Here is a 25,607-nt window from a genome sequence, read left to right on the forward strand (position 1 = left end):
CATGACCTGAGATCACGACCTGAGCTGAAATCAAGAGTCAGATGCTTAACTGACTGCACCACCCAGGTGCCCCTAACCTAGGACTTTTTATGAAATATTCCCAAATTTCAGCTTTGCTGCACCAGACTACAACAGTAGCTTACATGATTACACATGATATAAGGATTATTACAGTTTAACACTCAAAGTTTTCATGCTTTGTATACAATAAAATATATTACAATGGTCACTTTTTAATGCTTTATTCATTGATTAAAAGAATATACATTTAACATAAACCATTCAACATCAGTCATCAGGTCAAACATTCAGCTGGTTTCCTTACAGTTTCTGTCAGGATTTATTTTATCTGATCACATTTATAAGATAAAATCTCACCACATCTGGCATTTACACACACTGTGCCAGTGGATTCACACTACTGATGTACATATAAAATCCTCATGGTATGTGCTCACTGGAGACAAAACAGTGCACACCTGTCAAAGGTCATTTTAATATAAGATGGTAAAACCATTTGTAAAATACATATAAACTTTTTCCATAAATAGAATCATATCTGGACATCTGTTGCATAAATTGTGTTTCCAAAGCTTACAATAGAGCAGCCAGGTCTCAGCACTGCTGGGCACCCACGTTGGCTACTTACTTTATTATTGCAGACTGTCCTTTAACATTAAATGCACAACATTCGTACCACTTAAAACTGGGGTCAGGTGGAAGTCTCACAGAGACCACGTCTGTACCGCGGTTGCCCTGAAACAGTTAAGTCGGCTTTTAAAGCCTCTCAGATATAACAAGGTTTTAAAACATACTTCATGGAATGTTCTTCATGTATCATAGCAGCTCATACCTGTGATAGAACAAGCTTTCAGTTTTTCCTTTCTTTCCTTTACATTCACTATTCACAGTGAAACAGGTGCATGGTTTTTTTTTCTTTTTTTTTTGTTTTGTTTTTTCAGAGTTCTGAGGTTGCTGACTGAGCCACAGCACAGCTGTGTACCACAGGTCGAAATTCGACCTTAAATATTACAATCTAGCAGTATCTGGCTGGCCAGAGTGGGCCGGCCCCTGCCAGCATGTGGGCACTTCTTCAGTTAAGTCTATTCTTTGGCAGCTGACACGCGCGCTGACAGAGAAAAATCCAGTGACTCGTTGCTAGGGATTTCACGACTAATGTGTGTTTGCAAGCATGTGTGTTTACAACTGTGTTTTTTTATTTTCTCTGAAGGAGGTTTTTACCCTGGAATACAGTTTCTTCCTCCACTATTTGAAATCTGGGCTAAAAAGCTAACTTGAATGTATAATGTAATTGATGAATAAAATTATGTCAGATGTAGTTTTAAAAAAAGTCTAACAATTTGAGTATTCATGTTTATGTAAATGCATTTTTTTAAAAAAAGGATTAAGCAGTGTTCTAACCTAGTACTATACAAAATTCAGAATGGTAATTGGTGATATCAACTATTATATATGTAATGAAAGTTAAAGTCTTGGCTTTTCTGTTAGAGAGAACTCATTTGGGATCATACTATCCTCCCTTCTTCCATTTCAAATAAAAATTAATGAAATGCTATCAGAAGCATGAATGCAGTGCATTGCATACAAATCCACCAGGCTATGGATATATATCTATATATGTATAAAAATATTTTGGCTCCTGAGCTCTGAACTCTGACACACAAAGAATAAAAACATCAAAAGGCAGAGTAACTCAGTGAAAAATAAAGTTAGCCAGCAACCTCAGACAACCTTCGGTTGTATATCCTTAAGGTGTGATAACAAGTCCATTAACCGTGAAAGCCCTACACATTGTCACTTTGAACTTCTAAACCAATACCCGACTACGTTCTTTGATCAAGAAGTAGAATATACATATATAATTCTATAAAGCTAATACTGATTAAACACAGCACAAAGGGATTAATGCACACTACTAAAAAAAAACATAATAGGACCCTACTTGCATATGTAACCACAGGAATTGTACATTTAAAAAAAAGCTAAATGTCTTCACTGAAGCTTTGCATCTCTCTGTAAAAATGACGATTTGGTTCAGTGAAGACACTGAGTGATTCGATGTCCATGACAGCGTGCCAAGGTTGACCCAGGCCCAGGGATACCTGCTCAATAAGGTTATGCACTGGATCCACATCCTGGTCGGCCAGTTCACCTTGGTCAAAATCAATGCTTTCTTCAGTGACTTCAAGTACTTTTAGATCAGAGCCACGAAGACGAGCAATGGCAATGAGGTTGTGCGCCCACACTGTGTAACCTTCAAAATAAACCAAAGACAAGCACTGTCATTTCCTTGCATTTTATTTTATCTATTTGATAAGCTAGTCTTTTCCACAAACTTGTATCTCACTGACCACTTTGGTCCTTTTCTTTTAAAAATATACTGAGATTGGAAAAGGAAGTATGATTGTTTAGCTCAAAAAAAAAAAAAAAAAAAAAAAAAAGACTAAGTTTGATATTGTTTCCAACATCACTGTGGCTGGTGAATTGGTAGGTGCTATAATCCTATTCCGATATCAGTACATTTAGTAAGATTGAAGACATTTAAAGTAAAACTTTATAGCTTTGGATAGTGCTGTATCATAAACAAATTTTTATTTCATATATGTATCCATTAATGATACATAGGAAACTTATTTTTAGTGAGTAAAAAATCCTCTCCTATGATGCTTCACAGTCCAAAGTTAAGAACTGACACTTTAAACTGTTAATTGCCAGTAGAAAATATGTAAAGTATAAAACAGTCATGGATTACCTCTGGGAATGAATAAAGGGGAATGGGTACGGGGGCTTCAGCTGTATCTAATATCTTATTTCTTAAAATAAAAGCTTAGATTGGCTGAAATTAACCTTTAATATATAGTGTTGTGTAATCTTATAACAAGTTGAAATGCATTTCTTTGCTGCTACCTCTGATGACTGGCCAAATTATAAAGCAAAACTTGAAAAGCAAGACGCACACTTTCCTGCACTAATGCAGGCTAAAAAATTAATTTAAAAAATAAGGAAACACAACTAATAGAGTTTAAGACATTCGTATAGTCTATTTTGTATTCTGTAAATATCTTACATGTTCCAGAAAAGGAAGTAAAATGTTCTTCTAACTTGTCAGAATAGCAACTCTCTCTAAATGAGAATAGTTTACATTAAGATGAAAGGCACCAGTAAGAAAAAAGCATATACCCAATCAATGGAATCATCATTTAAAAAAATATACAAATTAATGTTAATATCTAGAATCTAGAAGATGAGGCAGCAAGCAAGAAAGAAATCATACTTTCTCTTCATTCTGTATTATGTTTTTAAGAGATCTTGTGATTAGAGGAAGAAATACATCTACTGCAAGTAGATATGTTTTCTTCGATAGATCAATTAATTTCAAATGCCATTCTCATGAAATACCATCAATCACATGGTGGAAGAAAAAAGTAACACGGAAGCTGGAGCAAGAACACTTAAGAGTAGAGGGACGCCTGGGTGGCTCAGTCGGTTAAGCGTCTGCCTTCGGCTCAGGTCATGATCCCATGGTCCTGGGATCGAGTCCCACATTGGGCTCCTGCTCAGCAGGGAGCCTGCTTCTCCCTCTGCCTGCCACTCTCCCTGCTTGTGCTCTCTCTCTCTGACAAATAAATAAAAAAAAATCTTAAAAAAAAAAAAAACACTTAGAGCTATAGCAATATGACTTTCTACTTGTTAAGTGGTATATCTTATAAATTATTAAAAAGTATAAAAACCTGCATTTCAGCTTTTTAGATTACTCAACACTATAAATGTCATTGCTATCTTTTTACTGGTTTAAAATATTTTAGATGTAATATAAATAACAAATTAAACTGAGCAAAAATCACCTACCGTGAATTGCCAGAAGAGAGAGCTTTGTGCACCTCCATGCTAATAAAACCAATGGATCTTCATTTCGGTTGTCACTAAGATCTGGAAAACCAGACGTGTCAATTACATCATTCATTAATATAAAATGAGTGAGGAACTTATCATACTGCCTGGATATAAGATCAACAATAGCTCCTGAAACACAAGTGATGTAGCTGTCAAAATGAATCCTCTCTAGTGGTATACTGGGTTTCAGAATCTTTAACATATCTTCACTTTTGATATCAAAGGCCATTATGTAGACCCGAAGGCTGGTGCTCTTCCGTGACAAGGCTTTCCAATGCTCATCATTTGGCATGTTGTCCAGAGACTTGTGCATCACGGAGACATTGTGGACCAGGAGAGACAGTCGCTGCAAAGGCACATGGTTGCTATCGGTTAAGACTCTTGCCATCTCAGCTGTAAAGTCACAGAAATCCAGGGCAAGTGAGCGCAGATTCACGAATCGCTCCAGTTCGACTGTGGTGATAAGGGTGCTGTTACCAGGAATATTGTTGTCCAGCAAGCTCAGGTGCTCCATGGTGTTGGCAACAGAGTTTGAGAGAGATGACAGTGATGTTGGGGTTACTATTTCCAGCATAAACCCACAGGACAGCCATTTCAGTTGCCTACTATTACTCAGTATTTCTTCGAACAGCTGCTGAATTCTGTATGGAAAACACATGCCACAACGATCCTGTTAACATTTAGTGCTAATCTTTTAACACCGACTTTTGAAACTGGGCAGTGAAATGGCATGCAATGTTGAGATCCATTTTCTCTCAGTTAATTTCTAACCAACCCACAAGTAATATTATCATAAATACCATTAAAATTCACATTCAAATATAATGAATAAACTGTATCAGACCCATGGATATATTAATCATATAAAAATACGTTCTTCACCCAAGGAAAGGAGCATTTTGTACCAGTATGGTAGAAAAGACTGATGATATGCAATTTATGTTACAGTGAAGGCAAGCAGAAAAATAACAGTTTTAAATAGCAATAATTATCCAGCAAATTCTCTGTCTTAAAGATTTATAATGTGGAATAGCATATTTCATAGGTAAAACATTTCCAATTTACAGGACATATGTTCTTTTTAGAAAAAATACTACTCTTCTGATTGTATCTTACAATTTCTCAGAAAAAAACTAAAATTATTATTAGTATAAGCCCCCTTCCACTAACTATGTAACTTACTGTTTAATTTTTTTGCCATCAGGATCCACCTTGCTGAGGTATGTATTTGACAAACTTCCTTGCTGTTGTAGAACACTTATGTCTCCAAAAAGGCTAAACTTCTGGAGGTTCCTACAAGAAAAGTAATTTAAAATAACTAATATATAAAAATATAAATACTAAAAATAGAAATGTAGAAGGGATATCTACAAAAGTTTCTACCTTATAACTCACTTAAAATCCACTTAAGTACTTTCAGATTGCTTTTTACATACAATGAAAAACAACATAATACAGGAGAAATAGCAAAAGCTTTATAGAATGAGGACTGAGGTATAAAGCTTAGTTCAGGAACTCAGTATTTTAATGACCATGGAAAAATGTTCATGCATTGTTTCCCTGATTTTATTCAGTTGTCTATGTTCTCTTGCATGTAACTCAGCTTCTTTGAGATGATTACCTTGAATTATTTGTCAGGCAATTCATCTCTATTTCCTTGGGGTTGGTTACGGGAACTTTATTAGTTTCCTTTGGTGGTTCCATGTTTGCCTGATAATTTTAATGATCCATGTAGCCTGGAATTGGTGTCTGAATTTGGAGGAACAAACATCTCTTCGAATTTCTGTAGGTTTCTGCGGGTAAAGATCTCCTCCTATTGGGTCTCCAGACTGATGAGACTGCCTCTAGGACCACAGTCAAGTTAGGCTGAGGCCAGGTCACATGGCTGCTGCTGGGCCTGCACTGGGGTCTATGGTTTGTGGACCCCATTACCAGACACTTGGTGTCTGATCTCTTGGCGGACAGGATTGCCTCTGAGTCCTTGGTCAGTAGGGCTGGTGCTGGGACAAGGTCTGCTGTTAGGTCCGCAGACAGCTGGCCTGTTACTAGGTGTGTGGGCAGGAGTGGTTTCTGCTAGATCCCTGGGAAGGACCCTGTTCTGCCCCTGGGTGGGTCCCAGGGAGGGCAGGAGTGCCCAGGATTACAGCTGGGAGGGGCTAGAACTGAGTGTCAGGGTTGTTTCAGGGTCCAGAGCTGGGACCAGATTCTGCAGACCTGTCTCCGGGGGCACTGACAGGTATGCCATCTGCTGGGTTTCTAGATGTGTGCGACTGCCCTAAACCATGGCTGAGTGAGGACGGAGTTGGTTCACAGGGCTGCTTCAGGATCCATTTAGACCAATGTTGGTGGGTTTGCCCTGGGGCACAAATAGGTATCTCCCAATAGGTTCCTGGGCAAGTAGGAATGCTCCTGGATCATAGCTGTACACAAACTTGAATTTTGTATTGCCTTGATTAAAAATCCCTAAGGGATCACACCCCTACTGGCTATAAGAAAAAGGCAAATGGCTAGCTTGATACAATGAGAGACTTCAAAATGTGGTTCAAAAAAACCTATACTGGGCTACTTACTATTTTTTTTTTTAAGGCTTTATTTATTTAACAGAGAGAGACAGAGCGAGAGAGTTCGGAACACAAGCAGGGGGAGTGGGAGAGGGAGAAGCAGGCTTCCCACTGAGCAGGGAGCCCAATGCGGGGCTCGATCCCAGGACCCTGGGATCATGACCTGAGCCGAAGGCAGATGCTTAACGACTGAGCCACCCAGGCGCCTCTACTTACTATTTTTTAAATGTAATATTATTCACTCTCCTGGTCTGCCTGGTAAATCTCTATTCAGCCTTCTATACCTGAATGCCACCTACTCTACTAAAGTCTTTTCTGAGTCCATTCTCTCAGCCTCTCTAGATTTAGCCATTCCATGGGACTTTGTAAAATGCTTTTATTAAACTAATATGCTTTACTGTGATTTGTTACCTAACTTTCTCATGAGAGGGGTAAACTCCTGTTTCTTATAATAGTTTTTGGCACAAGACAGGTGTTCAATGAGTATTTGTTAAACAAATGAATACTTTGGGAAGGTAAGTTCAAGAGTTACCTAGATAGAAATTGTAATCAAGACCATAATATAAATGAGAACAATGGGAAATAGATACATAAGGGGAGGTGGGCCTGGGATAGATTTTGGAAAGATAATCACATCATATGGAGCATTATTTTAAGGGCAATGTTTTCAATTAAAAAAAAGTTTTCTTCTGGATACATCTATGTAAAGGGAAATTAAAGATGAGTTTATGAGTACTGACAGCTATTCCAAATAATTATGTCCTCCATTACTGTGACTGTGTTTCTTAATCAGGAGTTCTTTTATGAAATAGAGAACTAAATCTGCCTTAAAGGGGAAAAAAAGACTAAGTAAAAGGTTAGCACCTCAAAGGGCTTAGAAACACTTCTTCATATATTTCCACAGAATAGTAAGGCGATAAATACCAGGTGAGTAGAAAATATTTCACTAAATTTACTACCAAGATGCCCCCATAAAAGTATTTAAATTTATTATTTATAAAAAGATATTGATAAAAAAATTTTTCACAAATAAAAAGACTTTTTAAGGGACCCATGATAGATGGGGACCAACCTGAATTAATTTTTTTTTTTTAAGATTTTATCTATTTATTTTACAGAGAGACAGAGTGAGAGAGGGAACACAAGCGGGGGGGGGGGGGGGGGAGGGAGAAGCAGGCTTCCCGCAGAGCAGGAAGCCCGATGTGGGGCTCGATCCCAGGACCCTGGGATCATGACCTGAGCTGAAGGCAGATGCTTAACGACTGAGCCACCCAGGCGCCCCACCAACCTGAATTATTAATATCATAGTAGTAATATTCTTCCTATCATATTCTAAATCTGCATCATTCAATATAGGAAATATAGCTACTAAATACTTGAAATGTGGGTAGTCAGAACTGAGATGTGCTCTAAGTAGAATCATGAACACTACATCAAAAACTAATGATGTAAAAATAAAATAAAAATAATAAAAATAATACATTTAAAAGACTTAGTACAAAAAAATATAAAATCTCATTAAATTTTTTATATTGATCACATAATGAAAAGGTAATACTTGGATATATTGGGTTAAATATATTAAAACTAATCTCATCATTTCTTTTTACTTTTTAATGTGGCTACTAGAAAAATTTAAATTACGTGTGTGGTCTATATTGTATTTTTATTGAACAGTGCTGCTCTAAAGAATATAATGTACATATTCTAGTTTTCTGGTGAGCTTCATTTAAAAACATACTGTCATCAGCAGAAATATAATTAAGAGTATATATAGCTAATACTACTGTTCTTATGGTTAAAATATTTAGTAGAAGGTCCACACTATTTTTCAGCTTTCTTTCTTTCTAACTCTTAAGACCAATGACTAGTTTTTAACTATAAAAAAGTAGGAATTGACTTCAGAAAATGTTTTCCATAATTAAAAAAATATCCTACAATCCCAAACATATCTTGATTATACTGCTAATGTATGTTGCAGATATTATAAAGTACACATAGAAAAACACAGTCTTCCCCCATTTCTCCCATTAACTCAAATACAAACCAAATCCATCACTTGAAAAAAAAGTACAAATGATCAAGAAGACAACCATTTTGAATGAATGGAGCAAATAAACTCACCTTTCTTCACCTGTGATGTCATTTCTGACTTTCCATTTACTGTAACTCATTTATTTTGAAGACATCATATTTAATTTCCACTGTCTGTATCTCAGACCTGGAAAAATGCAGCCTGCCAGCTATGACTGATTCAAAAGCAAATCCTCCCATAGGAGAGAGGAATCCTCATTTTCTTATTCTCTTGAGAGAAACAGGAATGGAAAAACATATAGGCAGGGGAAATGAAATTAACCATGGATTATATATTTCTTCTAAAGGGCAATTTTTCTCCACTTATTTAGTATAATAAGGCCCAGAGAATTTAGGATGACTATGCTGGTGTTTATTTTTTTAGTTTTCCCAAACATTTTAATCTATATCACTGGCATCAGGTCTGGATGTTCCTTTTTTCCTGCATTGTGGTGTCCCGGCTACAGTGGAGAGAGAGATCATCCACATTCTCCAGGAGATCTATCCTCTCTTCTGTCCTCTAATCTCCTCTTTTTCTACTACTTCAATTCTTTTAGTCCAAAAACTTCCTTAAGTATAATATCAAAGACCCCTACTTATCAAGGTGCCACAACAGAACAGGGAGTTAATTTAATGAACTGTGGTTTTAATTTTGCTGTACTGTATGTGGTAAATAAAGAACACCTATCTCCTAATGATGGAATATAAAAGTCCTCATAAATTAAAAAAACAAGAGCAGAAGAGTGGTCTTTCACAATCATGGCTAATAGCCAAGACTATTAACAAAGTTTTGACATTTTGGCAATTCTTGGCATAATGGTGACTGTATCTCCATCATAGTTACTAGCATTTAAAATTAAAAGTAGAGTTTAATAAAACATTGCCCCAATTAATTTGTTTCACAGCTGTTATTTAGATTTACTGAATATAAAACAAAAGTTTTTCTACCTCAGCTTTCCTTTTCAACTGTGACTAAGATATTCTTGCAATGTCATTTTCCTAAGCACCTAAATTTTATTGACAAGCAGCACCGAATTTCTTCAGCTACTCAGCAATTTAAAAATCCTTATCATTCAGACCACAACTCAGTGCTTCCGTATGTAATCAAATAACCTAGATAATATTACCCAAAAATGAACTTCACAGTTCCACTACAAAATTGTGTATGAAAGATTTTGTCCATTAATTTTAAGTCCCATATCACACTTATCCCTCTCCAGTCCAATAGCTTTCCCTAGCTGGAATCTATTTACCAAGTAATGCTCATTGCTAAGCTCACACTGTTAAGTAATGATGCTCAAAAGTGTTAAATATCACATTTGCTTGGCACAAATATTTAAGTATTTATAATTCTTTTTCATATACTATCCACACTGGTCTGAATGAAGTACTTAGTGTCACTTATTGAGACAATCAACATAAACCACATTATAATCAGCAAGAATAATGTTATCCAGATTTTTAAAGAGTTGCTCAGGAGAAATAAAAGTAGTGTGGAAAGAACAATGAGTGAGAAATCAAGTGTCCAAAATGCAAAAAAATCCACTGACTGCAGTTTTCTTATTTGTGAAATAAAAGTTTTTAAATTACTTAAAAAGACAAAAACCTATCACATTAGCAACCCTAATTTCTTCTAAATATGATACTTTAGTCATGTTATTTGAAATCTTGCACACAAAAGTAGGTAAAAGGAGAAGCAAAATTAAGTACATTTATGTTAGGGCCAACACCTAATTTATTTTGGGCCTAGAGTGCTGAGTGTCAATTTTGTTGGCAAGTCTTCAGATTCTAAGAAAAGCACTTTTCTATCAGAAATGTCACTTTTCAACCAACCCAAGTCACAGCTATCAACCACCACCACCACAAAAAAAAATGTAAGTTATAAGGAGTTTCCCAGTTTTTGGTGGAAATAAAAATGTTTTACTTTGGAATTTTTTTTTTTTTAAGATTTTTTATTTATTTGATAGAGAGAGATACAGCGAGAGAGGGAACACAAGCAGGGGGAGTGGAAGAGGAAGAAGCAGGCTTCCCACTGAGCAGGGAGCCCGATGTGGGGCTCGATCCCAGGACCCTGAGACCATGACCTGAGCCGAAGGCAGACGCTTAACCGACTGAGCCACCCAGGCGCCCCACTTTAAGTGGTTTTTATGCTGTTTTGGTATTGTTCACATTAGCTCACAAGGTAATCTTAATTTAGGATTTTTAAAAGACAATTTACTTTTATATTTTCACACTGTATTTTTTGGTAAAACCATTTTTTTAAGAAGATTTTTATTTATTTTATTGAGAGAGATAATGATAGCAAGAGAGCATGAGAGGGGGGAGAGTCAGAGGGAGAAGCAGACTCCCTGCTGAGCAGGGAGCCTGATGTGGGACTTCATGTGAGACTCGATCCCGGGATTCCACTATCATGACCTGAGCCGAAGGCAGTTGCTTAAGCAACTGAGCCACCCAGGCACCCTAGTAAAATCTTCATTAACACCTAGGTAAAAATGTAAGCGAATGGGCAAATTTAATTTACATTGTTGGGTTCTTTCACAGATAACTTGGTATATAAGATTAACTTAAGGGGCACCTGGGTGGCTCAGTCGTTAAGCGTCTGCCTTCGGCTCGGGTCGGCTCGGGTTGTGATCCCAGGGTCCTGGGATCAAGCCCTCCATCGGGCTCCCTGCTCCGCGGGAAGCCTGCTTCTCCCTCTCCCTCTCCCCCTGCTTGTGTTCCCTCTCTCGCTGTGTCTCTCTGTGTCAAATAAATAAATATAATCTTTAAAAAAAAAAAAAAACTTAATGGAAGTCTTAAGTATTTTATATTTTTATTTGAGAAAACCATTTTATTTGTTGAAGTATAATAAACATACAGTATTATATGAGTTCCAGGTATACAATATAATAATTCGACATTTATATATATTACTTAGTACGCTCATCACAATAAGTGCACTCTTAATCCCCTTTATCTATTTCACCCATCCCCCTACCCACTTGCCCTCTGGCAACCACCAGTTTGTTTTCTGTATTTAAGAGTCTGGGGTTTTTTTTGTTTGTCTTTTTTACTTTGTTCATTTGTTTTGTTTCTTAAATTACACATATTGGTGAAATCATGGTATGTATCTTTCTCTGACTTATTTCACTTTGCATTATACCCTCTAGTTCCCTCTACGTTGTTGCAAATGGCAGATCTCATTCTTTTTTATGGTTGAGTGTGTGTGTGTATCACTTCTTTATCCATTCACCATTGATCGGGGCACCTGAATTGCTTACATGTCTTGGTTATTGTAAAGAATGCTGCAATAAACACAGGGGTGCATGTATCTTTTTGAATTTGTGTTTTCATTTTCTTTGGATAAATACCCAGTAGTGGAATTACTGGATCATATGGTAATTCTATTTTTAATTTTTTAAGGATCTTCCATGCAACAGTACATGAAGGTTCATTTTTCTCCACATGCTCACCGCTTGTTATTTCTTGTCCTTTTGAGTCTAGCCTTTCTGACAGAGGTAAGGTGATTCTCTCATTGTGGTTCTGATTTGCATTTCCCTGATTAGTGACGTTCAGCATCTTTTCATGTGTATCTGTTAGCCACTCGTATGTCTTTGGAGAAATGTCTATTCAGGTCCTCTGCCCATTTTTTCAATTAGATTATTTGGGGTTTTTTTTTTGGTGTTGAGTTGAAGAAGTTCTTTTTATATTTTGAATATTAACCCCTTATCAGATGTATCATTTGAAAATTTCTTCTTCCATACAGTAGGTTGCCTTCTTGTTTTGTTGATGGTTTCTCTGTGTTTTGGTGTAGTCCCAATATTTATTTTTTGTTTTCCTTGCCTGAGAAGACGTATCTTGAAAAATGTTTCTGTGGCTGAAAAGAAATTACTGCCTATGTTTTCTCCTAGGAGTTTTATGGTTTCAGGTCTTACACTTAGGTCTTTAATCCATTTTGAATTTATTTTTGTGTATGCTCTAAGAAAGTGGTCCAGTTTCATTCTTTTGCATGCAGCTGTCAGCTTTCCCAGCACCACTTGCTGAAGAGACTATCTTTTCCCCATTGTATATTCTTGTCCTGCTTTGTTGAAGATTAATTGACCATAAAACCATGGGTTTATTTCTGGGCTCTCTGTCCTGTTCCATTGATCTTATGTCTATTTTTGTGCCAATAGCATACTGTTTGGATTACTACAGCTTTGTACTATATCTTGAATTCTGGGATTGTGATACTTCCAGCTTTGTTATTCTTTCTCCAGATTGCTTTGGCTATTTGGGATCTTTTGTGATTCCATACAAATTTTAGTATTATTTGTTCTAATTTGGTGAAAACTACTGTTGGTGTTTTGATAGGGGTTGCATTATATCTGTAGGTTGCTTTGAGTAGCATGGACATTTTAACAATACTGGCTATTTTCTTTTTAATGAAGAGTCTTCTTGGCTTCTGACTGGAAGCCCTTTGCATATGAAAGTATTTATAAATGCAAAGAAGTACAACTAAAGTTGAGGGTCATTTGTTTCAGACTGCAGTTGGGAAATGGGTGGAAAGCATGTAAAACTTAAAATTTTTTTTGTTTTATATTAAGAGTACAGTCATAATTAAATCCTGGCATTTTTAAATCTGATTTTTTTCTTCAAATAAAACCAACTCATTCTTCATGTTATGGACTAATACACAAAGTGTCTGCAATATAAACAATTTTAGGGCTAATCATCCTTTGGGTTATGGAGTTTACTTCTCTGAAACCGAATTGTCAGAAGATGCTTTATTGATATAGTCATCCTTTAGAGAATTTTAAACATACGTGTCTGTGTACACACACACACACACACACACACACACACACACACACATACACCTATCTTTTAAAATTTATTTTTAGAGCAATTTTAGATTGATAGCAAAACTGATCAGAAAGTACAGATTTCCCATATACTCCTTATCCCCACACATGTATAGCCTCCCCCATTATCAATATCACTCACCAGAATGGTACATTTTTAAGCAAGGATGAACGTACTCTGACACATCATAATCACCCAAAGTCCACAGTGTAACTTAGGGCTCACTCTTAGTGTTGTACATTCTACAGGTTTGGACAAACGTATAATGACATATATCCATCATTATAATATCGTACACAGTTTTTCATTCTTCTAAAAATCCTTTGTGCTCTGCCTATTCATCTTTCTCTTCTCCCCACCCCTGGCAACCACTGATCTTTTTATTGTCTTCAGTTTTGCTTTTTCCAGAATATCACGTAGTTGGAAATCATACAGTATATAGCCTTTTCAGATTGCCTTCTTTCACTTAGTAATATGCACTTAAGGTTTCTCCATGTCTTTTCATGGGTTAATAGCTCATTTCATTTTAGTGCTAAATAATAATTCCACTGCCTGTACGTACTAAAGTTAATTTATACATTCACCGACTGAAGGACATCTTGATTGTTTCCAAGGTTTGGCAATTATGAATAAAGATGCTATAACCATCTGCGAGCAGGTTTTTGTATGGACATACATTTTCAACTCCTTTTAGTAAATACCAAGTAGGACAACTGCTGGATTGTATGGTTAACAGTATGTTTAGTTTTGTAAGAAACTGCCAACTTTTTTTTTTTTTTCATAGTAGCTGTACCATTTTGCACTTCCTCTAGCAACAAGAAGAGTTCCTATCACTCCACATCTTTGCCAGTATTTGGTATTGTCAGTATTCTGGATTTTTACCTTTGTAGTGCATGACAGGATTTTGATGATGTGAAAAATGAACAAGATATAATAATAAAGGAAAAAGGTACAAAACCACACATAGATTATTATTCCAGTTTTGCAAAGATACATCGTATTTGCCAGTGATCATCTCTGGTGAATTTTTTACTTTATTTTTCTTGTATTTTTCTTTTTTTTTTTTTTAAGATTTTATTTATTTATTTGACAGAGAGATAGAGAGAGAGCACAAGCAGGCAGAGTGGCAGGCAGAGGGAGAGGGAGAAGCAGGCTCTCTGCTGAGCAGGGAGCCGGACGCGGGGCTCGATCCCAGGACCCCAGGATCATGACCTGAGCTGAAGGCAGCCGCTTAACCAACTAAGCCACCCAGGCGCCCCTCTTGTATTTTTCAAATATTCTATTTTACAAACAAATATTACTTAGAATTCACAAAAGAAATTTATTTATTTGAGTATAGGTGACACACAATATTACATTAGTTTCAGGTGTACAACTTAGTGATTTCACAAGTTTATACATTATGCTATGTTTACCACAAGTATAGTTACCACCTGTCCCATTACATCACTATTACAATATCCCTGACTATATTCCTTATGCTCTACTTTTTACCCTTGTGACTTACTCATTCCATAAATGGACTCCTGTATCTCCCTCTCCCCTTCACCCATTTTGCCCAACCCCCTTGCCCCCTCCCCTCTGGCAACCATCAGTTTGTTGTTTGTATTTACTGTTTCTTCATGTACTTCTTTTAGATTCCATTTGTGAGTGGAATCATATGGTATCTTTCTCAGTCTGACTTATTTCACTTAGCATAATACCCCAGGTTCATCCATGTTGTCTCAAATGGCATGATCTCATCCTTTTTTATGGCTGTGTCCTTATCCATTTATTTATGGACACTTCCGTTGCTTCCATTCCTTGGCTACTGTAAATAATGCTGCAATAAACACAGGGGAGCATATATCTATATAGATCTATCTACATATATATTTATCTTCCTCAGGTAAACACCCAATAGTGGAATTATCTGATCATATGGTATTTCTATTTTTAGTATTCTGAGGAACCTCCACACTGTTTTCCACAGTGGCTGTACCAATTCACATTCCCATCAATTGTGCAAGAGGATTCCTTTTTCTCCACATCCTCACCAACACTTGTTGTTCTTGTCTTCTTGATTTTAGCTAGTCTAACAGGTATGAGGTGATATCTCACTGCAGTTTTGGTTTGCATTTCCCTAATTAGTGATGTTGAACATCTTTTCATGTGTCTGTTGGCTGTCTGTATGTCTTTGGAAAAATGTCTATTCAGATCCTCTGCCCATTTTTTAATTGGATTTTTTTTTTTTTTTTTTTGGTGTTGAGTTGTATTTAGTTCTTTATATATTTTGGGTATTAACCCCTTATCAGATATATCATTTAGAAATACCTTCTCCCATTCAGTAGGTTGTCTTTTTGTTTTCTTGATGGCTTCCTTTGCTGTGCAAAAGCTTTTATTTTGATGTAGTCCCAATAGTTTATTTTTGCCTTTATTCCCTTGCCTTAGGAGATGTATCTAGAAAAATGTTGTTATGGCTGATGTCAGAGAAATTGCTACTTGTGTTCTCTTGTAGGATTTTTATGGTTTCTGGTCTCACATTTAGGCCTTTAATTCATTTTGAGTTTATTTTTGTGTATGGTGTAAGAAAGTAGTCCAGTTTCATTCTTTTGCATGTAGATGACCAGTTTTCCCAACATTGTTTGTTGCAAAGACTATCTTTTTTCCCATTGGATGTTCTTTCCTGCTTTGTTGAAGGTTAATTGAGCATATAACTGTGGGTTTATTTATGGGTTTTCTACTCTGTTCCATTGGTCTATGTGTCTATTTTTGTGCCAGTACCATACTGTTTTTACTACAGCTTTGATTTATAACTTGCAGTCTGGAATTATGTACCTCCAGCTTTGTTAATCTTTCTCAGGATTGCTTTTGTGGTTTGATACAAATTTTAGTATTATTCTAGTTCTGTGAAAAATACTGTTGGTATTTTAATAGAGATTGCATTAACTCTGTAGATTGCTTTGGGTAATACAAACATATTGACAATATTAGTTCTTCTAATCCATGAGCTTGGAGTATCTTTCCATTTCTTTGAGTCATTTTCAATTTCTTTCATCAGTGTTTTATAGTTTTTACGGTATAGGTCTTTCACTCACCTCTTTGGTTAAGTTTATTCCTATGTATTTTATTCTTTTTGGTGCAACTGTAAATGGTGCTGTTTTTTTAAAATTTCTCTTTCTGCCACTTCATTGTTAGTGTATAGAAATGCTACCAATTTCTGGGTATTAATTTTATATCCTGCCACTTTACTCAACTCAGTTAGTATTTCTAGTAGTTTTTTGACGGAATCTTTAGGATTTTCTATGTATAGCATCATGTTGTCTGCAAGTAGTGACAGTTTAACTTGTTCTTTACCAATATGGATGCCTCATTTTTCTTCTCTGATTGCTATGGCTTGGATTTTTAATACTATGTTGGGAGAAAAGTGGTGAGAGTGGACAACCTTATCTTGTTCCTGACCTTGGAGGGAAAGCTCTCAGTTTTTCACCACTGAGGATGATGTTAGCTGTGGGCTTTTCATATATGGCCTTTATTATGTTGAGGTATGTTCCCTCTAACACTGTTTTGTTGAAAGTTTTTTTTATCATGAATGGAATTTGAATCTTGTCAAATGCTTTTTCTGCGTCTATTGAAATGATCATATGACTTTTATCCTTCATTTTGTGATATGGTGTATGATGTGATTGATTTGAGAATACTGAACCATCCTTGCATCCTGGGAATACATCTCACCTGATTGTGGTGCATGATCTTTTCAATGTATTGTTGTATGCAGTTTGCTAATATTTTGTGGAGAATATCTGCACCTAGGTTCATCAGGAATACTGGCCTGTAGTTTTCTTTTTCTGTGGTGTCTGTACGGGTTTGGTATTAGAGTAATGCTGGCTTTATAGAATATATTTGGAAATTTTCCTTCCTCTTCTATTTTTTTTTAAATACTCTGAGAATAGGTATTAACTCTTTTTAAAATGTCTGGTAGAATTCGCCTGTGAATCCATGTGGTACTGGACTTTTATTCTTTGATTGTTTTTGAATATTGATTAAATTTCATTACTTGTAATCAGTCTGTTCAGATTTTTTATTTCTTTCTGGTTCAGTTTTGGAAGATTATATGTTTCTAGGAATTTATCCATTTCTTTTAGGCTGTCCAGTTTGTAGGCATATAATTGTTTATAGTATTCACTTACAATCTTTTGTATTTCTGTGGTATGAGTTGTTACTTTTCCTCTCTCATTTCTTTATTTTTTCTCTCATTTCTGATTTTATTTGGGTCCTTTCTCTTTATTTCTTAATGAGTCTGGTTAAGGGTATATCAATCTTGTTTATCTTTTCAAAGAACCAGCTCTTGGTTTCATTGAGGTTTTTGTTTTTAAGTCTCTATGTCATTTACATCTACCATGATCTTTATTATTTCCTTTCTTCTACTCACCTTGGGTTTTGTTCCTCTCTTTCTCGTTCCTTTAGGTGTAAGATTGATCATTTGAGTTTTTTCTTGTTTCTTATTTCTTAGGCCTGTATTCTATATACTTCCCTCTTAGAACTGCTTTTGATGTGTCCCAGAGATTTTGGATCATTGTGTTTTCATTTTCATTTGTCATCATGTATTTTTTGATTTCTTCTTTGATTGTTTCATTGACCCATTGGTTGTTTAGTGTCATGTTGTTTAGTCTCCACTGTATGTGGTTTTCCCTGTTTTCCTTGTGATTCATTTCTAGGTTTATACGGATGTGTTGGAAAAGATGTTTGCTATGATTTCAATTTTCTTAAATTTATTGAGACTTGTTTTATGGCCCAATATGTGATCTATTCTGGAGAATGTTCCATTTGCACTTGAAAAGAATGTGTATTCTGTTGTTTTTGGATGGAATGTTCTGTATATATCTGTTATGTCCAGCTGGTCCAACATGTCATTCAAAGACATTGCTTCCTTATGGGGGTGCCTGGGTGGTGCAGTTGGTTAAGTGTTCAATTCTTGGTTTCAGCTCAGGTCGTGATCTTAGGGTTGTGAGATCAAGCTCCATGTAAGGCTCTGCGCTCAGCACAGAGTCTGCTTGAGATTCTCTCTCCCTTTCCCTCTGTCCCTCCCGCTCATGTGCAGTCTCTCTCTAAAATAAATACATAAAATCTTTAAAACAAATCAAAACAAAAACAAAGACATTCCCTTATTAATTTTCTGTCTGAATGATCCATCCATTGATGTAAATAGAGTATTAATGTTCTCTACTGTTATTGTATTACCATCAATTTCTCTCTTTATGTACATTAATATCTGCTTTATGTATTTAGGTGCTCCGGTATCAGGTGCACAGATATTCACAATTGTTATATCTTCTTGATGGATTGATTCCTTTCTTCACTATGGAATGCCCTTGTCTCTCCTTACAATCTTTGCTTTAAAGTCTGTTTTGTCTGACGTAAGTATTGCTACTCCAGCTTTTTTAAACTTTCATTTACATGGTGAATGTTTTCCATCTCTTCACTTTTAGTCTGTAGGCATCATTAGGTCTGAGGTGAGTCTCTTGTAGGTAGCATATAGATGGGTTCTATTTTTTTTTTATCCATCCCACCACTCTATGTCTTTAGATTGGAGCATTGAGGCCATTTACATTTAAAGTAATTATTGATAGGTATGTACTTATTGCCACTTAAAAGTTTTTCTTATTGGTTGTTTTTGTAGTTCTCCTTTGTTCCTTTCTTCCTTGCTCTTTCTTTCTGATTGATTAGTATCTATAGGGTTTTATTTGGCTTTATTTCTCTTTACTTTTGGTGTATCTATCGTAGGTTTTGGGTTTGTGGTTACCATGAGGTTCATATATGTTACCTGAAGTAAATAGCAGTCCGTATTAATTTGATGGTCATTTAAGTTCAAACACATTCTTAAAAAAAAAAAGATTTTTTTCTTTTTCCCCTTCTTTTCTCTTTTTACTCCCTTCTCCACTTTTTTTTTTTTAAGATTTTATTTATTTGTCACAGAGAGAGAGCGTGTGTGCATGCAAGCAGGGGGAGCAGCAGAGGGAGAAGCAGGTGAAAGAGAGTGAGAGAGAGAAAGAGAGAGAGACAAAGAACACACAAGCAGGGAGAGCAGCAGTCAGAGGAAGAAGCAGGCTCCCCATTGAGCAGGGAGCCTGATGTGGGACTTGATCCCAGGCCCCTGGGATCATGACCTGAGCCGAAGGTAGATGCTTAACTGACTGAGCCACCCAGGTGTTCCTCCTTTCTCCACGTTTGTGTATATGTCATATTTTACGTGTTTTTATTCATTTTTCTTATGTTTAATTATGGCCATTTTTTTTCCACTTAAAGAAGTCACTTTAACATTTCTTGCAAGGCTGGCTTAGTGGTGATAAATTCCTTTATCTTTTCTTTTCTGGGAAACTCTTTATCTCTCCTTCAAATCTGAATGCTAACCTTGCCAGGTAGAATATTCTTGGTTGTAGGTTTTTCCTTTTAGCACTTGCCACTCTCTTCTGGCTTGCAAAGTTTCTGCTGAAAAATCAGCTTATAGTCTTATAGTTTTTCCTTTCTAGGTAACTTTGTGTTTCTCTCTAGCTGGTTTTAAGATTCTCTCTTTATCTTTAACCTTTGACATTTTAATTATTATGTGCTGTGGTGTGGACCTCCTTGGGTTCATCTTGTTTGGAACTCTGCTTCTTGAACTTGGATGTCTATTTTTCTCCCTAGGTTAGGGGAGTTTTCAGATATTCCTTCTTCAATAAGTTTTTTACACCTTTCTCTCTCTTCTTCTGGGACCCCTATAATGTGAACATTTGTTCACTGGATTTTAAGAGATCTCTTAATCTGTTCTATTTAAAAATTTTTTTAATTTTAAAAATTAAAATTTTTTTCCCTCTTTTTGGATGTTTGGCTCATGTGCTTTCTATTATCCTGTCTTCCAGACTGCTGATATGTTTCTCTGAAACCTCTAAACTACTGTTGATTCCTTTTAGGAAAAAAAACAAACACTGACAACTCAATGGCAGCTTTCGAATATATTGTGTTGAAATCAGATTATAGATCATATAGTGAAGCCAAGAAAACTGCATATAGCCTCCAGGTGGCTATTGTTTCAGATGGTAAAAACGGGACTGAAAAGAACATCTGGCAACAACACTAGAATAGAATATACTGAACCATGGCAATAAACAGATGCCTCATTTGGAGGCCATGAGATAATACCAGTAACTAGGGAATTGTGCCACATAATCCTTTTACTTAAATATGAAATCTGACCTACTTTTTATTTATTTAGTTTATTTACTCATTTATTTGTTGTCAAATCAGCAAATGAACTTATTCCTGCACAATGTCTATAACATGCACTTGCTCAAAAGACATGTAATAAAAACATCTTGGGAAAACATTACAGTTGGTTACAAAGTTTTCTTTCATCTCACTTCTTCAAATTAGTTTAGCTCTGTTCCTAAGGTAATATTAATAGTATACAACCTACTTACTATTACTAGTCCTTCTTGCAACACATCTTAGCTCTTTTTTTAAAAAAGATTTTTTATTATTTGAGAGAGAGAGAGAGAGAGAGAAAGACAATGTGCATGAGTGCGTGCAACAGTGGGAAGAGGGGCACGGAAGAGGGAGAAGCAGACTCCCCACGGGGCACGAAGCCTGATTCGGGACTTGATACCAGGACCCTGGAATGATAACCTGAGCCGAAGGCAAATGCTTAACTGACTGAGCCACCCAAGCACCCCTGTAACACATCTTAGATGTGTTGTGAAAGCACAAAACCATAATCAATGTTTGATAATCAATCTCCTGAACCATGCAATAGGCCATACTACTGCCAAAAGAGAATGAATTTCTTCAACCTAATTGCATTTTTTTAATCCTATTTCAAAAAGCCATCAGTTTTAGATCTAGAGCTGTCAGATTATTAAGTACTTACAACTTAGAAACTCAGCCTATAGACTTCTCTCCTACTCTTTGTTCATTCAATTACTAAAATATGTATTATGTGTCAATGATGTGAAAAGTTATGGCAGTTAAACTCCCAGTGTCCATGAGTTTAGTCTCTTGGCATAGAAATAAAGGTTTTAAAAGGACTCATTTAAAAAAAATTGGATGAGAATAAGGAATTATTAATAACTTTGTTAGTGTGTATTAATGGCATTGTGTTTATGTAAAAAAAAGTCCATAATTTTCAGAGCTTTATACTGAAGTGTGTAGTGTAAAAGGACATTGATATCTTGGATTTGTTTTAAAGTACTTCAGTAAAGATAAAATGAATGCAAATGTGGCAAAATCCTTAAATTACTGAATCTGGGTGATAGGTTGGTTCATTGTGTCTATTTTTTGTGTGTGTTACAAAATTTCATTAAAAAAATTAGAAAACCAGGCAGTCATTTCTCTGTATAACTAGCAAGTTCACTTAACTAATCTGTGGTTCAGTTTTAGCGTCTGTAAAATAGCAATCACAGACCTGTACCTCTGAAAAATGAAGCGCGGGAAATTGAAGGGGTAGACAAACCATGAGAGACTATGGACTCTGAGAAACAAACTGAGGGTTCTAGAGGGCAGGGGGGTGGGGGGGATGGGTTAGCCTGGTGATGGGTATTAAAGAGGAGGGCACATAGAGCAAGGAGCACTGGGTGTTATACGCAAACAATGAATCATGGAACACTACATCAAAAACTAATAATGTAATGTATGGTGATTAACATAACATAATAAAAAAATAGCAATAATAATGGTACCTACCCTTATGGTTGTTTAATACTGTTGTTTCTCTGGGAAAACTAGTTTAGCATTTTGTGGGTTGTTAAGAACACATCTACTCCTACATCAAAAACTAATGATGTAATGTATGGTGATTAACATAACATAATAAAATAAAAAAAAATGCAAAAAAAAAAAAAAAAAAAAAGAACACATCTACTCAGCTCTCTGCAGTCCTGGCAATATGCCTGGACTTTACCCAGGCCCATGACTGTTGTGGTGACTCTAACTGGTATCAGGAGGGTGATGGTATCAGGAGGGTGATGGCTTGAGAAGGTGGGTCTAAGCTATGGAAGATCAAAGTCTCTTGCCTCAGGTGACTACCTTTCTTCTTAGCCTTGAACCAAAACTGTCCTTTTGAGGTTTCTAAGAGTTAGATTCTGATTATTTTTTAAAGTAACTAGCAACATCTGAATAAAAGGTAGCTCAATTCTGCCCTTGTTTCCTCCCCTTTTCCTTGGCCACTGAGGAGATGTAATAGAAGAGTACACATGATGAATGTCTGGGTAGGAAAACAGATTTATCTGGGCTTACAGTTACAGGTGACGAGACCAGTGATTTGGGGCAAAGAACCCTTGTGCAGAGTACTACCCGCTTCTTCCTTTCCACTTAGTCCCATCATCTTGAGCCCGTAACTCATATGAGGGCCAGACTTAAGCAAATTCAAAGAAGTAATGGGTTTATATAAAGCAGGAAGTGAGGGAGGAGAAAAGAGGGAAAGGAAAATTCCAAGTGACTGCAGTAAGGAAGACCAGGAAGTTTCTGGAGCAATTCAACAGACTGATCAAAATTTACATAAGGCCTATATGAACAGGGCATTGTTTGAAAGTACTTCGTGGTACAAGGAGCTAAATAGCAAAGATAAGCCATGTTTTCAGAAAGCAAACTGTTCATACCCTAGGTATTTTCTTTAAAAAAAATATATAAATCATTAACACAAAAGGAAAACAAAATGAATAAAAATAGCCAATGGAAAAATATTTTTAGACATATTTAGGGAGTAATTAAAAGGACACTGTAATATTAAACAGTTATGTCTAATTTTTTATACTTACATTCTATTTCTAGAAGCCATCCAGATAAAAATACAGAATCAGACTACCCATCACTTTTACTGCTCCCACACTGGTCCACAGCACCATCATCCCTTGCCTGGATTACTGTAAAGGCCTCCTGACCCAGCCTGTTGCTTCTTCCCTTGTCCTGCTACAAACTATTCCCAACAGAGCATCTGGAATGTTCTTTTTTTTTTTTTTTAATCCTTTAATTTGAGTAGACACACAATGTTACATTAGTTTCTGGTGTACAAAATAGATTCAACTTCTCTATACATTATGCTAGGCTCACCACAATTGTAGCTACCATCTGTCAACATACAATGCTACTGCAATATCATTGACTATATTCCCTATGCTGTGCCTTTTATTCCCATGACTTACTCATTCCATAACTGGAAGCCTGTATCTCCTGCTCCCCTTTACCCATTTTGCACATCCCTCCATTCCCCTTCCCTCTGGCAACTATCAGTTTGTTCTGTTAGAATGTTCCTTTTGAAATATTAGATCCTGTCACTCCTCGGTTCAAAACTTTTTCATGGCTCCTCATCTCAGAGTAAAAATCAAAGTCCTTACAAGAGCCTAATAATGGGCTACTGATTTCTACTTCATCTTCCCCTTTATGTGGTAGACAGTGTTCTATATCCCAAGGCATTTCCTACTATTTTACTCAAGCATGCCCCTGGTCAAAGTCCCACAGTAGAGCTTCTCCACTTACTGCTACCTACTCTAGGAATCTCTTCCCAGAGAGACACAGAAGGCTGCTCCCTCCCTTCTTTTCTCAAACAGGTTGTGTGCACTTATCTTTTCAACAACAGTTTCAATATATGTATAATTTTCATATACATATTTAAGTTGTATGTTTTGCAGCATGTATACTGTAAATATATATATTAAAATTCCACTGAAAAGAGGTATTTTTTTACTTTTTAGCATAGAAATTTCCCTATGAATTAAACAACCATCACAACTTTTATGATGCCTTTTATAAAAACTTATACATATACAGGCATACCTCTGAGACATTGTGCGTCTGGTTCTAGACCACCACAATAAAGTGAATATTATAATAAAGCCAAGTCAAAATGAATTTTTTGGTTTCCCAGTCAGGACATATACAAGTTATTTTTACACTATATTGTAGACTATCAAGTGTACAATAGCATCATGTCTAAGTGTACATGACTTAATTAAAAAATACTTTATTGCTAAAAACCCATTATCTGAGCTTTCACCAATTTTTTTTTTTTTTTTTTTACTGGTGGAGGGTCTTACCTCCATGTTGATGACTGCTGACTGATCAGGATGGTGGTTGCTGAAGGATGGGGTGGATGTGGCAATTTTTAAAATAAGACAATAAAGTGTGCCACATCAATTGACTCTTCCTTTCACAAATTATTTTTCTGTAGCATACAAGGTTTGATAGCATTTTACCCACAATGGAGTCAATCCTCTCAAACCATCCTGCTGCTTTATCAACTAAGTTTATGTCATAGTCCAAATCTTTTGTCATTTCAATAATCATCACAGCATCTTCACCAGGAGTAGATTCCATTTCAAGAAACCACTCTCTTTGCCCATCCATAAGAAGCAACTCCTCATTCATTAAAGTTTTATCACGAGATTGCAGCAAGTCAGTCATGTCTTCAGGCTCTACTTCTACTTCTAATTCTCTTATTATTTTTCCACCACATCAGCAGTTACTACCTCCACTGAAATCTTGAACCCCTCAAAATCATCCATGAGGATTGGAATCAAGTTCTTCCAAACTCCTCTGATGTTGGTATTTTTGACTTCTTCAAATGAATTATGATTGTTCTTAATGACATCTAGAATGGCGATTCTTTTCCAGAAGGTTTTTAATTTACTTTGCCCAGATTATCAGATGAATCATAATTCATGAGTGAATGCCTTACAATATGTATTTCTTGAATAATAATACTTGAAAGTCAAAATTACTCCTTGAGCCAAGTCAAAATTACTCCTCGAGCCAAAATATAAGTTTTTTACTACAGAATGGATGTTGTGCTAGTAGTCATGAAAACAACACTGAGGGGCATCTGGGTGGCTCAGTGATTAAGTGTCTGCCTTCGGCTCAGGTCATGAGCCCACATGGGGCTCCCTACTCTGCGGGAGGCCTGCTTCTCCCTCTCCCTCTCCCCTCTGCTTGTGTTCCCTCTCTCACTGTGTCTCTCTCTGTCAAATAAATAAATAAAATCTTTAAAAAAAAAAAAAAGGAAAACAACATTGATTTCATTGTACAGCTCCATCAGAGCTCTTGGGTGAATGGTGCATTGCCATAAGCTATAATATTTTAAAAGGATTTTTTTTTTTTTTTCTGAGAAGTAGGTCTAAACAGTGGGCTCAAAATATTCAGTAAACCATGTTGTAAACAGATGTGCTGTCATCCAGGCTTCGTTGTTCCATTTATAGAGCACAGGCAGAGTAGATTTAGCATAATTCTTAA

General features: G+C 36.2%; 1 protein-coding gene across 1 annotated transcript in view; it reads right to left on the reverse strand.

Moving 5' to 3' along the window:
- Window positions 1-226: 226 nt before the first annotated feature.
- Window positions 227-25,607, reverse strand: part of FBXO33 (F-box protein 33) — a 34,422-nt gene continuing 9,041 nt past the window's right edge. Inside the window, exons 2-4 of the mRNA XM_036109094.2 lie at window positions 5,098-5,208; window positions 3,871-4,556; window positions 227-2,275 (exon numbers count right to left, since the gene is read on the reverse strand). Coding sequence (XP_035964987.2) covers window positions 2,004-2,275; window positions 3,871-4,556; window positions 5,098-5,208 — 1,069 coding nt within the window. The 3' untranslated portion in view covers window positions 227-2,003. The remainder of the gene's footprint in view (window positions 2,276-3,870; window positions 4,557-5,097; window positions 5,209-25,607) is intronic.

Source organism: Halichoerus grypus, chromosome 8 (assembly GCF_964656455.1).
Source record: "Halichoerus grypus chromosome 8, mHalGry1.hap1.1, whole genome shotgun sequence".
NCBI lineage: Eukaryota > Metazoa > Chordata > Mammalia > Carnivora > Phocidae > Halichoerus > Halichoerus grypus.